Source organism: Solea solea, chromosome 8, assembly GCF_958295425.1.
Source record: "Solea solea chromosome 8, fSolSol10.1, whole genome shotgun sequence".
Lineage (NCBI taxonomy): Eukaryota > Metazoa > Chordata > Actinopteri > Pleuronectiformes > Soleidae > Solea > Solea solea.
The window spans coordinates 22,468,575-22,484,444 of NC_081141.1; the positions used below are offsets into that span (position 1 = coordinate 22,468,575).

Below are 15,870 nucleotides of genomic sequence, written 5' to 3' on the forward strand. Positions count from 1 at the left end.
CATCAAATCAAATACAAATACAATGAGTGTATGGCAGCATTTGATTAGCCAAAATGAATTTTCGTAAGAGATGCAAAATCTACTCTGATCAGTCGGATTGTTACCTGCAGGGGGAGCCGTTGAGTCGTCCGGTTCCATGGTGTAATGGTTAGCACTCTGGACTTTGAATCCAGCGATCCGAGTTCAAATCTCGGTGGAACCTCGTTGTTTTAAACACTGAGAGCCATATGAGTAGACGGTTAACACATTAACGTATAAATACGATTTCGCATGTATGTGTAGATGGTCACATATACACACAGCTTCTGACAACGTGAAATAAAAGAATTCGTTGAATGCACACCTACCCAACACGTTGTCACCTGCGTTTTGCACATGATGTGATATTTTTACATTTTGCTCCTGTAACAACGCAGTTTTTATGATCATTGTTTCAATTCGGCAGTAGGGCGCTCTAGGCTTAGAAAATTGTGCTTTTATTACACCTTAAAGTTGATAATAATTTCGTATCAAAGGAGCGAATCTGGACTTTGAATTCGATATTTTTTGTACAGTACAACTGGTTTACAGTACACTATCATATATCAATGTATGCATTACTTGTACAGATGCTTATGTCCGATTAATGGGTCTCTGAAACATGTGAGATGTACTTTCAAACGTGTACATACATACGGCGATCTGAGTGTTTTTATTTTGAAAACCGGATGTTGATGTCGTTAAAAACTAGCTTGCACGCGTTTTACCGTAAATCCCTTTGTAATTCAGGCGTTAAAATTATGCGTCAGATAGTTTGACTACAGAGAAACGAGTGTCGGATAACCTCTTTGTAAATGTCTTTTAATAAAGTAATAATTTAGTATTACCCGAGTATCGTAACGGTTGGTCGTAGAGCTAACACGACAACCACCGCTCCCACAGACCCGAGCACTTCCGTTATTGAATATGCTGGAATTTTCGCTTCAGCTTGTGTTTTGGGATTTCCGTGTTTTGAACGTGAAAAAAATGTGATTTTTCAACCCTGTGACTTGATCAGTGGGTCGATTGTTTCAAGATAAATTAGAATTATGAATATACTAGTAGGTGAACATGAATCCACCTACTAGTTTAAATACGTAAATATAGCTCCTTTGGAGCCAAGCGGTTCCATGGTGTAATGGTTAGCACTCTGGACTCTGAATCCAGCGATCCGAGTTCAAATCTCGGTGGAACCTGAATTTTTTTTTTCGTTTCACTAAAAATTCAAGACGGTATTACCTAAACTAATGCAAACATATCTGGATTCCGTTAATGTTTAAATAACTCCTCTATCACTAACAGTGGACTCATATTGTGTGAAGGTCATACATTATATCGTTTTTTCTGTTTTTAAAATGTGGAGGCAAACTCCTTGTCTTTAAAACTTGATCTGACTCTGATTCCGTGTGCTCCGGAAAAGTGTGTATATTTATGTAATGTGCAGCTTCTACATGAGATTTTATCACCGGTGTCCTTCTCCAAATTGAACTTCACCCTGATCCAGGTTAATAACACACTGATGCTCATAAACCATGTTATATAATCTTAGGCCAATGTCCAATTTTTACTTCAGCCCTATATTCTCCAAAAGGCTCCAGCTTTACAGATACATTCATGTATTCTTAATAAACACAAGCAGTCAAATATTTGCTTAAGAATGATTGCTTATAAAATAACATACATGTAAAATGTCAACATTATGTAGCTTGGATTATGTACAGTTCTAAGAAGAAAAAACACGAATTGTGTGTGTTAGTAGGATTATATGAAAAGTGTATTAAGTTTAAAAATAGAGAATTACACTGTCTGAGTCACCTCACGTCACTGTCAAATAATAAATAATAAAGACACAATACAAAGATGGAAAACAAATCATTTATTGGTTAAATGATTGTGTAAACAAAGACGTGGAAAAAAAGGTCATTATTTGTTTAAAAAAGCTGGATAATCTGATCCAAAACCATTTAGACGACAACAAACTGTGTCATATACAGTTATGATGTCAATATTTTGGATATAAGCTACTTCCCATAATTGTCGGCTGGTGCGGCCATGGACGGGCAGGTGGGACGTCCAGACGCGGGCAAAAGGTTTTCCCAGTATTCTCTGCGAGCCCTGAAACAAAATGGAATTAAATTGGTGTAAGGCAGGGGTCTCAAACTCAGTCAAGTGAAGAAAGGTCCAACTGTTTAATGACATCATGATATTCCATAATTAAGGTTAGTACAGTGCGCATGTATAACGTGTGTGCTGCAGATTAACATGTATCTACTCTGTTTTCCTACTCAGTCTCACCTGGCTCTGACCCACGGTTTGGTGTGCAGCTCCAGAGCAGCTCCCCACAGTCCATGTTTCTCTGAGGCTGCAGGAAGAAACCCTCTCTCTGCCGCCAGCTCCTCTGCTATAGCTCTAATGTGGTAAGACTCAAAGCCACAGCAGCCACCGATGTAGCGAATTCCTGCATTGTAAGCCTCTCTGACATATTTATGAACGTCCCAGCGGGTCATTGCTCTGGACTCCATCGCTGACAAGAGAGAAAAAACATCAGACAATTCTGAGAAGATGCAGCACATGAGCTCTACACTCAAAGGCCTTCCATGTTTATTATTATATTATATAATTAGTCTCATTGGTGTCATAATCAGATGAAAGTGTCCATTGTTCTTCAAGATGTAGGTGGACAGCTGAGTCCTGTCCAGATGAGATGGCGCTTCTGTGCTGTGTCATGCAATTATGTAGTGGTTTCCCCAATGTAGAGGTCAGTACGAATTCCCAGTTTTGGTTTTAGATGTTCCCCTGATGTGTTTCTGTTCCTTTGTCTGTCTTTCCTTTGTTGTGGGTATGCAGCTTGTGCTCTGGTGGGTGGTGGGAGTCAAAAAGCAGGTATTGGTCTGTGTGGGTAGCTTTCCCGTATATTTTGATGTTGAGGTTTCTGTCTTCTCTAAATTATGTAATCCAAGAAGGCCTGTTTTTTTCAAACAGTTAGTCAGAAATGAAGAAGCCTCTTGGATGAGTAGTGAAACAGAACTCACAAAACTTGCTGACTATGTATATCTGATCCTTTTAATGCCCCGGCATGCTTTTTACAAGTTTGCCGGGGCAAAGGTGGCGCGGACATTATTCCAGACCTTCCATCCAGACTTAACGTTAATGCTTCATCTTACTCCAGAGAGTCACTGAAAGTTTACAAGAGCCTGGAGGGAAACAAATGGACGCAATCTGGCTTTGTGACAAACATTCAACTCTAAAGATAGCCTTGTTGTCACAGTCTTCACATTTATGATGAAAACGGCCAGAGAAGAGACGAGTTTTCCCGACACGTTGTGTGATTTATGCCTTGTCTAGTATATACGTCTATAAACGTGAACAGCGTAGTATCCTGCCAGCGGGCGTCACTTTGTTTGTGTGACATCAGTTACCAGAGCTCTATATATAACAGTGTTTTCTTTATTCATGCTTACCAAAGGGGTACTCGGGTAGGCTAATGTATCCACCTAAGTTGCATTCAGGTGTGTGGAAGCCCAGCGGTTGGATCATGAGATGGGCTTTGAGACCAGCTTTCTCTAATCCCTCTTTCATCAGCTTCACCGTACGAACACAAGTCATTGGATCCAGGTGGCAGTTTATCCCGACAATGTCAGCTCCTGCACACACATGTGAAACATATTAGGAGACTGTACACCTGAAACATGCTGTCAGGCCTGTAGACATGAAGAGAAGGATCCCAGAAGGTGGATGTACCAGCTCTGACCAGTCTGACAGCGCACTCTCCAGGTGGGACTCCCTCCATGTCTCCGTGAGGGGAGATGCACAGTGTTGCACCTACTGGTTTTCCGCTGGTCTTCAGCACCTCCACTGCCCACACAGCCTCCTCCACATGATCAACAAACTGCAGGTGAAGGGTGAAATGAATCAAAACACTTTTGGTCTTGGAAACGACGGAGGAACAAATACACAAAAGAGCCTCATGTATATGCAAAGCTATGTTCATTTTTATGCATGAGGAGAACATAAGAGAAAAACAAGGAATTTGCTTTGCATCTGTAGCACATTTATTCCTCGTGGAGTGACGCTCATACCTCTACAATCAAGAAATCAATGTCCTTTTTGAGGAAGTCATCCATTTGCTTCTTAAAGATGGCCTTGACGTCAGTCTCACTGCGACTCGTCTCATAACAGGGAGTCTTGGACACACAGCCAGCGACCAGTGCATCGCCCTCATTGGCGACTTCTCTGGCCAGGTCACAGGCCGCCTCATTGATCTGAGCTCCCTGAATCAAGAAACAAAAGACTGGACTGTCACCAGAGTCCTGGTGAGATAATTATTACTGAGATTTTCTTTCACTGACAGTGATGTTTGGAACGTTGCCGCTGATGTCCAGTTTATCCTCACTGCAGTAGAAGGTGAACGTCTGGATGACGTCAGCTCCTGCTCTCAGAAACTCCCTGTGCAGCTGCCACACTGACCGTGGAGAAGAGAAAAGGCTGCACTTCATTGAAAAACACATTCAAAGAGATGAACATAAAACGTGTCACTTATTCCAACAATGACGTTTGAACAAATTTACAATGACCTGTAATTCCTTGCCGAGTCTGAGTATACATGCAGAGGAGAAAATCGATTTATTGGAAACGGTTTCCTGGGTTAGGGTTAGGGTTATTCAGACTATCGTGATTATATGACATTAAGAAAACCAAATTATTGTCTTAGAATTCCTGAATTCCTGAGTGGTACTACTTAAATAGGTGCCTATGAGTTGGCTGCCTGCCTTTTTACTGAGTAATTACAGTTTGAATGTAAACTTCACACCCACTTTGTTTAAAATAATATTTAATTTTCAAATTAAAAGTGACAGCCCTAGTGTGTGTAACCACAGTCTGCTGTAATGTGTAAATGACAGCTTAAATAACATGTACCTGCTTCAGGGTGTTCAACGGCAGACTCAGGTGTCCAGTGTCCGGCCTTCACGTAGCCACGCCGCTCCAGCTGCATCACATAACCTCCATCGCCTACGACCACCTCCCCAGCATTGAGCCGCTCCAAGATACCCTGAGTCCACACACACACACAAGATAAGGTCAGGAGAGATGATTGTGACATCCGGCATTCTAAAACTTTAATGCCAAACCCAAACCTTATTATTATTGATTGAAAATAAAATAAAATTCAATAAGAGAGAACTAATACATGTATTTATTTAGTGCAGTGGCAGTTTTAATAGCAGAAACTAGGAAAAAATGTGACAATGATGTTTTTGAGCCAAAATATGTATTCACAATGGCGTCTATTTAGTTGACAAAAAAAGCCAGGTTTTTAATATAGAAATGCTGTTTCTCCCATTGCTGGGCAAAGTATTTATTTATTTTTTTAATTTAACCTTTATTTAACCAGGAAAATCCCATTGAGATTAAGAACCAAGATAGGCAGCAAATAGAAACACTCTACAGTTGCAAATTTACACAGTTAAAACACAAGCAGAAAACAAATAAAAAGAATCCAAATTAAATGCATGTCAGCCTTAAGAACTCTCAGTTTGTATTTGAAATCGTTGAATACAGTTAACACAGTTTCCAATCTTTCTACAGATTAAGTAAATTATAGAATCTGTGTTTAACGCGACGCGATGATGTATTCATTGATAATAAACACTCCGTGAGTAGAAAGAGAGTTATATTTATGGCGGAGTTGTTCTCTCATACCTTACTCTTCTTGTTTTCCATCTGTGACGACTGGACTGTGAGATTCGCTGTAACACAGAGTTGTGTATGACAGCGCTACTGTCTGAGTAGCTGTGTAATCTCGCGAGATTCCCGAGGTACTACTAATCGAGGGGGCTATTTGTGTGAGCTTGCGAACATACTGTACTTGAATTTAAATGTAAATAAACAATATGAAAATAAAAAGTGAGAGTTAAAACCAAATTATTGATTCTGCCCTTAGACTTCATGAACTGTGTGTTATTGTGCAGACACTTCTAACTCCGTACCAGCAGAGAGAGCTGCGCGGCTGCTGCCCGTTGGGGGGGAGTGACGTCATTTCCTGGCGGGGTTTCCTTCTCAAACTAACTGATGTAAACAAAACCAGCGTCCTAGAGGTAACAGGGAGCAAAGCTGTTCACATATTTCACAAACAGTTTTAAAGCATTCGACACATTATTAGGAAGGATTAAGTTATCCTTAAATAAATATTTTGGAATTAGCGACTAAGTTAACGAAATCGGGCAAGGTAAGTCATCATCTAACTCCATTTGTCTCATTGTTCCTCTTATAGAGAAAATCAACTGTTCGTATGAGTATTTTGACTTTCACTGTTTGTGTCACGCTGTATATGTTATATGTATTGTATTGAAAAGTTAAGTCCTAAGTCCTTCATTACTAATAACAAACAGCTAAATGGACCCTCAATAAAATCAACTGACCTTCAATAAAATCAAGATCATTAGTCTTAATTGAATCTAAAGAAACCAGCCAGGTCATATGTCTAATGGTGGTGATCCCTGTCAGCCATTCATCAATGGTTTGAAACCTGTTTGATCAAGTGTAGAGAACACTCTAGGTCATATATTTGTTATTTTAAAAGTCTTTAAAAAAAAAAACTAAAACTAAAAATGTTATTGTTATTTATTTAGCAAACAACAAACACAATTTACCTTTCTATACCTAAATTTGAGCCGGCTCACTGTGAGAAGTCAGAAATTAATCAAGCATAACATTCAACCACTAAAACTGATTTGTTCAGGAATGAAAGTAAATAACTAAAATTTGACATAAGAAAATATGTATATAATTTTGACTATGAGTGAACTTACTTACTTAAAATAGACAGTTTTGTGGAGACAATTGCACTACTCTTTATTACTTTTACTTTTTACTGACTGCTTTTAGTAGGACAAATCAAATATAATCATATTTTGTTTTATGTTATCAGAGGCCCCTGATGCCCCTGATTATACTGTTTATACAGTTTCTTCCATTGTCTCATTCAACAGCAACTGTTGTTTCTCTTAAAAGAAAGTTCCCTACAGTCTCCATTCTTCCCGTTTGGATACTAAAACCTCTATATTCATTCCCTGGCACCTTCAGGAGAACAATACTAAATCAAGATTTCCTCTTGTGAAGGTCCCTCTGTGCACCTTCATTGTTCTTTGTTCTGACAGCGTGAGGATTTGGGAACCTCGAACACACACCATGGAGGCTGGTCCTTCTCCTGACGGCTCCACTGGACAGAAGAATATGTCACCTGTGGACATGCTGAGGTTACTCTTACACATCAGATTTAAAGCTTGAGTCTGAAATTAGTTTCTGAAACACTTTTTTATTATAGTAATAATAATGATAATTGGAGTCACGTTATCTTTCACTCCATCCTAATCTAATTTCCCTATACCAGTGTGTTTGAAGTTTTATCTTCTTGGGAATAAATCTGCCTCTTGTGAAAAGTCTGTCGCTGATTTTGCTTGACCTATTTACACCACTGTATTTTAACGTTGGTGATAACTGTGTTACTGGGAGAGCTCAATGTTTTCTCAGGTGATTAAATGATTTGACTCTTTGCAATGACTTTCTTGACAGAATAAAGCAGCAGATGTCCAACCAGTGCTTTGAGATGGCTGTACAGCTCAATGCAGGTATACAACTCCGCATTCTTTGTTTCTTTACTTTTTTAATGTGCCCATTTTTACACAATCAGAGCATTTAAATCACATTTCTTGTGCTGACAGGAAAGAATAAGAGGTCATGCAGCACATCTGAAGCGGAGAGAGATTTGTGAGTGTTTGATGCAGATCTTGATTTAAGTGTAAGGCAAGTTATGAGCAGAATTTAGTCTGCTTATTTATGTTTCTCATCTTTCTTTCCAGACCAGATTATGTCACTGAGCTGGAAGAAGTCAAGACCAATTATTTTAACAGCACACTGGCACTGCACAGGTAAACAGAAACTATTAGCTGTGATAGAGGTTTGATTTCTCTTTATAAATGATAATGTACAGTATGTATTACTTTGCCATTGAATGCTGACTGATTTGACTGGTGTCCTTCAGAATGCAGATGTGGCATGCCATTGGAGAAAAGCTGAAACAAAATGATGCAGAAGCTGAGTAAGTTGACTCACTGCACAGTAGGGCTGCAACGAATCTTCAAATAATCAATAATTATTCGATTACTAAATAAATGAGTAAATTAAGAGGGTTTTGTTCATCATTTTCAACATTTTTCAACATTTTCTGACATTTTACGGAACAAATTAATTGTGAAAATAATCGATAATGAAAATAATCATTAGTTGCAGCCCTATTACACTGTAACATAATTTATGTCTCGTTAATATTTAATTTAATTGATCATTTTGCATATTTCTCTTTTTTTTAGTGCACTGAAAGCTGTAAGCAATCGCTGCATGGGCATGTGTTCACATATCCAACAAATTCAGAAAGTAAGCCACCTTGTTGTTTCTCTGAGTTGCTGAATCGTTTTACAATTTTCATTGTATGCTTAGAACTAGGCACATTGTGTGTCACTTTGATGCTGCTGTTGATTTTGTGTGGTCCTTGTTGGTGTTGGAAAATAGTTGTACACTAAAATATGCCAATGTTTTATGACATGATCGATATGGAAATATTGTTGGCAGTGTTGTGGCAGTTGTATTTTAACTGTCCCTCCACTCCCCTCACCAGACAAAGAAATCTGTATATGTTTTAAGTTTATAACACTGTAATTTTTATCTTAAGTGTTTTAAAATACTACTACTAACATACTATTTGTGTTGGGTTACAATATATGCAGAACAATGAGCGAGTAACATTAAGCAAGAGAGGGCAAATGATGTGATGCATGGGAGATGCAAGGACAATCGCCATGGGCGAGGCAGCTCTTACAAGTTGCCCTTCTGTCTTAAGCTGTGTGAACACATTTGGTGTTGACACTTAAATTTGAAGGAATTGGTCCTGGAATGTACTTAAATTTGATTGTCAACCACAGTGTAGGAACCCTGGTACTAAAATGTGAGTATTGTTTTAATATAATGATGATTTAATACGTTAATCCCTCTTGTTTTTTTGGAACAGGAGTCGAGAGATCTTCAAAACGAAATAACAGATGTACAGAAGAAGAGACTTGGTATGTTCTGTGGGACAGTTTAATTCACAAATGAGTTCTCAGAATGTCATTTTGATATTGTCTAATTTTGTGTGTGTGTGTTTTTAGAGATGAAACGTCTCACACATGAGAAAATGAAAGAGATCGAGGAGTTGATGTCTAAGAAAGAGCATCCAGACATAGAGAAGTACAAAGCAGTGCTGGAGAAAGGTCTGGCCAACATGGAGAAATATAAAAAGATAACCATCATGACACAGAACGTCCTCAGGGTAATTTATACTACATAAATATGCAGTTTAATGTCAGTACGGACTGAATGTGTAGTTAATGTGCAGTGTGGTGTTGGTGGGTTTCTCCTCAGGGAATCCTCTTGGCCTGTAAAGTCCACTGGCTGGACGATCCAAAACTTCGAGATCTCGTCATGACACTGGAGGAGTTTCCTGTCTTGGACTAATTCACTCATATTTATGTTTGTGTTTTTTTTTTTTAAATATCTTATTTTAAATAAAATCTAAACCCACCACTGTGATTCACTGATAAATGCAACATGGATTAGACAAATGGGTTTACTCTGACTTTGATGGTAAACTTTGCAATAATTTGTTTTTTAACTGCGGCGAAATTTTCATCGTGCCTGCTTCTTGCTGCCGATTTTGCCATATTTCAAGAACGGTTGATGATAAGGATTATATATTTGGTTTGTGAGCGTCAGGAAGCTTTCAGCAGCTCCCACATCTACATTTGTGAAAAATAGGTGTGAATTGACAGAGAAATTACAGTTTTAAAATCACCCATGTCTTGATTTTAAAAAACTCCAAAGCAGATTTTTAACATGGTAGTGAATAGGAGCTTTGACCAGAACTCAGCGCTTTTAGGTGATTGTAGGTTGGAAATTGTGGGCAGGAGAAGAGTTTGTTTGGAGATTTTTGTGGTTATTTTTATGGATCAGAGGCTATGAGGATCACGCCCAGGCAGTAGCTATGACTTTTTTTGGAGGACATACTAAACTATGACTTTTTGGTGACATTTTGGATGACATACTAAACTATGACTTTTTTTTATCACATTTTGGACGAAATACTAAACTAGGACATTTTTGACAAATTTTGGACGACATACTGTCATTTTTGTCACATTTTTAAAGACGTACTAAAAACCATGACTTTTTTTTCAGATTTTGGACGAGATACTAACCTATGACTTTTTTGTCACATTTTGGACGAGATACTAACCTATGACTTTTTTTGTCACATTTTGGATGAGATACTTTGGACGTATAACATTTTTTTCACATTTGGACAATATAGTATGTCGTCAAAAAAGTCATAGTATAGTATGTTGTCAAAATCGGTCAGAAAAGTCATAGTATAGTATGTCGGTCAAAATTGGTCAAAAAAGTCATAGTATAGTATGTCGTCCAAAATCGGTCAAAAAAGTCATAGTATAGCATGTCGTCCAAAATCGGTAAAAAAAGTCATAGTATTGTATGTCGTTCAAAATTGGTCTAAAAAGTCATAGTATAGCATGTCGTCCAAAATCATTCAAAAAAGTCATAGTATTGTATGTCGTTCAAAATTGGTCAAAAAAGTCATAGTATTGTATGTCGTCCAAAATCGGTCAAAAAAGTCATAGTATAGTATGTCGTCCAAAATCGGTAAAAAAAGTCATAGTATTGTATGCCATTCAAAATTGGTCAAAAAAGTCATAGTATTGTATGTCGTTCAAAATTGGTCAAAAAAGTCATAGTATAGCATGTCGTCCAAAATCGGTCAAAAAAGTCATAGTATAGTATGTCGTCCAAAATCGGTAAAAAAAGTCATTGTATTGTATGTCGTTCCAAATTGGTCAAAAAAGTCATAGTATAGCATGTCGTCCAAAATCGGTCAAAAAAGTCATAGTATAGCATGTCGTCCAAAATCACCAAAAAAGTCATAGTATAGTATGTCGTTCAAAATCGGTAAAAAAAGTCATAGTATTGTATGCCATTCAAAATTGGTCAAAAAAGTCATAGTATTGTATGTCGTTCAAAATTGGTCAAAAAAGTCATAGTATAGCATGTCGTCCAAAATCGGTCAAAAAAGTCATAGTATAGTATGTCGTCCAAAATCGGTAAAAAAAAGTCATTGTATTGTATGTCGTTCCAAATTGGTCAAAAAAGTCAGAGTATAGCATGTCGTCCAAAATCGGTCAAAAACGTCATAGTATAGCATGTCGTCCAAAATCACCAAAAAAGTCATAGTATAGTATGTCGTTCAAAATCGGACAAAAAAGTCATAGTATAGTATGTCGTTCAAAATCGGTAAAAAAAGTCATAGTATTGTATGTCATTCAAAATTGGTCAAAAAAGTCATAGTATTGTATGTCGTTCACGATTGGTCAAAAAAGTCATAGTATAGTATGTCGTCCAAAATCGGTAAAAAAAGTCATAGTATTGTATGTCGTTCCAAATTGGTCAAAAAAGTCATAGTATAGCATGTCGTCCAAAATCACCAAAAAAGTCATAGTATAGTATGTCGTTCAAAATCGGTCAAAAAAGTCATAGTACAGTATGTCGTCCAAAATCGGTCAAAAAAGTCATAGTATAGTATGTCGTCCAAAATCGGTAAAAAAAAAGTCATAGTATTGTATGTCGTTCAAAATTAGTCAAAAAAGTCATAGTATTGTATGTCGTCCAAAATTGGTCAAAGAAGTCATAGTATAGCATGTCGTCAAAAATCGGTAAAAAAAGTCATAGTATTGCATGTCGTCCAAAATTGGTCAAAAAGGTCATAGTATAGTATGTCGTTCAAAAAAGTCATAGTATAGTATGTCGTCCAAAATCGGTCAAAAAAGTCATAGTATTGTATGTCATTCAAAATTGGTCAAAAAAGTCATAGTATTGTATGTCGTCCAAAATTGGTCAAAGAAGTCATAGTATAGCATGTCGTCAAAAATCGGTAAAAAAAGTCATAGTATAGCATGTCGTCCAAAATTGGTCAAAAAGGTCATAGTATAGTATGTCGTTCAAAATCGGTCAAAAAAGTCATAGTATAGAATGTCGTCCAAAATCGGTCAAAAAAGTCATAGTATAGTATGTCGTCCAAAATCGGTCAAAAAAGTCATAGTATAGTATGTCGTCCAAAATCGGTAAAAAAAGTCATAGTATTGTATGTCATTCAAAATTGGTCAAAAAAGTCATAGTATTGTATGTCGTTCACAATTGGTCAAAAAAGTCATAGTATAGAATGTCGTCCAAAATCGGTCAAAAAAGTCATAGTATAGTATGTCGTCCAAAATCGGTAAAAAAAGTCATAGTATTGTATGTCGTTCCAAATTGGTCAAAAAAGTCATAGTATAGCATGTCGTCCAAAATCACCAAAAAAGTCATAGTATAGTATGTCGTTCAAAATCGGACAAAAAAGTCATAGTACAGTATGTCGTCCAAAATCGGTCAAAAAAGTCATAGTATAGTATGTCGTCCAAAATCGGTAAAAAAAAAGTCATAGTATTGTATGTCGTTCAAAATTAGTCAAAAAAGTCATAGTATTGTATGTCGTCCAAAATTGGTCAAAGAAGTCATAGTATAGCATGTCGTTCAAAATCGGTCAAAAAAGTCACAGTATAGTATGTCGTCCAAAATCGGTCAAAAAAGTCATAGTATAGTATGTCGTCCAAAATCGGTAAAAAAAGTCATAGTATTGTATGCCATTCAAAATTGGTCAAAAAAGTCATAGTATTGTATGTCGTTCAAAATTGGTCAAAAAAGTCATAGTATAGCATGTCGTCCAAAATCGGTCAAAATAGTCATAGTATAGTATGTTGTCCAAAATCGGTCAAAAAAGTCATAGTATAACATGTCGTCCAAAATTGGTAAAAAATGTCATAGTATAGTATGTCGTCCAAAATCGGGAAAAAAGTCATAGTATTGTATGTCGTTCCAAATTGGTCAAAAAAGTCATAGTATAGCATGTCGTCCAAAATCGGTCAAAAAAGTCATAGTATAGCATGTCGTCCAAAATCACCAAAAAAGTCATAGTAAAGTATGTCGTTCAAAATCGGTAAAAAAAGTCATAGTATTGTATGCCATTCAAAATTGGTCAAAAAAGTCATAGTATTGTATGTCGTTCAAAATTGGTCAAAAAAGTCATAGTATAGCATGTCGTCCAAAATCGGTCAAAAAAGTCATAGTATAGTATGTCGTCCAAAATCGGTAAAAAAAAGTCATTGTATTGTATGTCGTTCCAAATTGGTCAAAAAAGTCAGAGTATAGCATGTCGTCCAAAATCGGTCAAAAACGTCATAGTATAGCATGTCGTCCAAAATCACCAAAAAAGTCATAGTATAGTATGTCGTTCAAAATCGGACAAAAAAGTCATAGTATAGTATGTCGTTCAAAATCGGTAAAAAAAGTCATAGTATTGTATGTCATTCAAAATTGGTCAAAAAAGTCATAGTATTGTATGTCGTTCACGATTGGTCAAAAAAGTCATAGTATAGAATGTCGTCCAAAATCAGTCAAAAAAGTCATAGTATAGTATGTCGTCCAAAATCGGTAAAAAAAGTCATAGTATTGTATGTCGTTCCAAATTGGTCAAAAAAGTCATAGTATAGCATGTCGTCCAAAATCACCAAAAAAGTCATAGTATAGTATGTCGTTCAAAATCGGTCAAAAAAGTCATAGTACAGTATGTCGTCCAAAATCGGTCAAAAAAGTCATAGTATAGTATGTCGTCCAAAATCGGTAAAAAAAAAGTCATAGTATTGTATGTCGTTCAAAATTAGTCAAAAAAGTCATAGTATTGTATGTCGTCCAAAATTGGTCAAAGAAGTCATAGTATAGCATGTCGTCAAAAATCGGTAAAAAAAGTCATAGTATTGCATGTCGTCCAAAATTGGTCAAAAAGGTCATAGTATAGTATGTCGTTCAAAAAAGTCATAGTATAGTATGTCGTCCAAAATCGGTCAAAAAAGTCATAGTATTGTATGTCATTCAAAATTGGTCAAAAAAGTCATAGTATTGTATGTCGTCCAAAATTGGTCAAAGAAGTCATAGTATAGCATGTCGTCAAAAATCGGTAAAAAAAGTCATAGTATAGCATGTCGTCCAAAATTGGTCAAAAAGGTCATAGTATAGTATGTCGTTCAAAATCGGTCAAAAAAGTCATAGTATAGAATGTCGTCCAAAATCGGTCAAAAAAGTCATAGTATAGTATGTCGTCCAAAATCGGTCAAAAAAGTCATAGTATAGTATGTCGTCCAAAATCGGTCAAAAAAGTCATAGTATAGTATGTCGTCCAAAATCGGTAAAAAAAGTCATAGTATTGTATGTCATTCAAAATTGGTCAAAAAAGTCATAGTATTGTATGTCGTTCACAATTGGTCAAAAAAGTCATAGTATAGAATGTCGTCCAAAATCGGTCAAAAAAGTCATAGTATAGTATGTCGTCCAAAATCGGTAAAAAAAGTCATAGTATTGTATGTCGTTCCAAATTGGTCAAAAAAGTCATAGTATAGCATGTCGTCCAAAATCACCAAAAAAGTCATAGTATAGTATGTCGTTCAAAATCGGACAAAAAAGTCATAGTACAGTATGTCGTCCAAAATCGGTCAAAAAAGTCATAGTATAGTATGTCGTCCAAAATCGGTAAAAAAAAAGTCATAGTATTGTATGTCGTCCAAAATTAGTCAAAAAAGTCATAGTATTGTATGTCGTCCAAAATTGGTCAAAGAAGTCATAGTATAGCATGTCGTTCAAAATCGGTCAAAAAAGTCACAGTATAGTATGTCGTCCAAAATCGGTCAAAAAAGTCATAGTATAGTATGTCGTCCAAAATCGGTAAAAAAAGTCATAGTATTGTATGCCATTCAAAATTGGTCAAAAAAGTCATAGTATTGTATGTCGTTCAAAATTGGTCAAAAAAGTCATAGTATAGCATGTCGTCCAAAATCGGTCAAAATAGTCATAGTATAGTATGTTGTCCAAAATCGGTCAAAAAAAGTCATAGTATAGTATGTCGTCCAAAATCGGTAAAAAAAGTCATAGTATTGTATGCCATTCAAAATTGGTCAAAAAAGTCATAGTATTGTATGTCGTTCAAAATTGGTCAAAAAAGTCATAGTATAGCATGTCGTCCAAAATCGGTCAAAATAGTCATAGTATAGTATGTTGTCCAAAATCGGTCAAAAAAGTCATAGTATAACATGTCGTCCAAAATTGGTAAAAAATGTCATAGTATAGTATGTCGTCCAAAATCGGGAAAAAAGTCATAGTATTGTATGTCGTTCAAAATTGGTCAAAAAAGTCATAGTATTGTATGTCGTTCAAAATTGGTCAAAAAAGTCATAGTATAGCATGTCGTCCAAAATCGTTCAAAAAAGTCATAGTATAGTATTTTGTCCAAAAAGGTCAAAAAAGACATAGTATAGTATTTAGTCCAAAATCGGTCAAAAAAGTCATAGTATAGTATGTCGTCCAAAATCGGGAAAAAAGTCATAGTATTGTATGTCGTCCAAAATTGGTCAAAGAAGTCATAGTATTGTATGCCATTCAAAATTGGTCAAAAAAGTCATAGTATTGTATGTCGTTCAAAATTGGTCAAAAAAGTCATAGTATAGCATGTCGTCCAAAATCGGTCAAAAAAGTCATAGTATAGTATGTCGTCCAAAATCGGTAAAAAAAGTCATTGTATTGTATGTCGTTCACAATTGGTCAAAAAAGTCATAGTATAGCATGTCGTCTAAAATCGGTCAAAAACGTCATAGTATAGCATGTCGTCCA

General features: G+C 36.3%; 2 protein-coding genes and 2 non-coding genes across 4 annotated transcripts; 3 read left to right on the plus strand and 1 right to left on the minus strand.

The window, feature by feature from the left end:
* The first annotated feature begins 130 nt into the window (after window positions 1–130).
* Window positions 131–202, plus strand: trnaq-uug (transfer RNA glutamine (anticodon UUG)). The gene has a single exon. It is a non-coding gene; the product is annotated as a tRNA-Gln (tRNA).
* A 940-nt stretch (window positions 203–1,142) lies between these two features.
* trnaq-cug (transfer RNA glutamine (anticodon CUG)) lies at window positions 1,143–1,214 on the plus strand. Its single transcript has one exon. It is a non-coding gene; the product is annotated as a tRNA-Gln (tRNA).
* Window positions 1,215–1,879: 665 nt separating this feature from the next.
* Window positions 1,880–5,856, minus strand: LOC131463502 (betaine--homocysteine S-methyltransferase 1-like). The gene is made up of 8 exons (XM_058635244.1): window positions 5,719–5,856; window positions 4,936–5,068; window positions 4,368–4,480; window positions 4,098–4,289; window positions 3,760–3,907; window positions 3,480–3,662; window positions 2,314–2,542; window positions 1,880–2,133 (listed from the first exon to the last, which is right to left on the minus strand). Exons 1-8 carry the CDS (start codon window positions 5,737–5,739, stop codon window positions 2,040–2,042), a joined length of 1,113 nt encoding a protein of 370 aa, XP_058491227.1. The 5' UTR covers window positions 5,740–5,856; the 3' UTR covers window positions 1,880–2,039.
* Window positions 5,857–6,073: 217 nt separating this feature from the next.
* Window positions 6,074–9,634, plus strand: cenph (centromere protein H). The gene is made up of 10 exons (XM_058636554.1): window positions 6,074–6,244; window positions 7,138–7,274; window positions 7,591–7,646; window positions 7,740–7,785; window positions 7,878–7,946; window positions 8,060–8,116; window positions 8,388–8,451; window positions 9,083–9,134; window positions 9,222–9,382; window positions 9,475–9,634. Exons 2-10 carry the CDS (start codon window positions 7,207–7,209, stop codon window positions 9,565–9,567), a joined length of 666 nt encoding a protein of 221 aa, XP_058492537.1. The 5' UTR covers window positions 6,074–6,244; window positions 7,138–7,206; the 3' UTR covers window positions 9,568–9,634.
* Window positions 9,635–15,870: the final 6,236 nt, after the last annotated feature.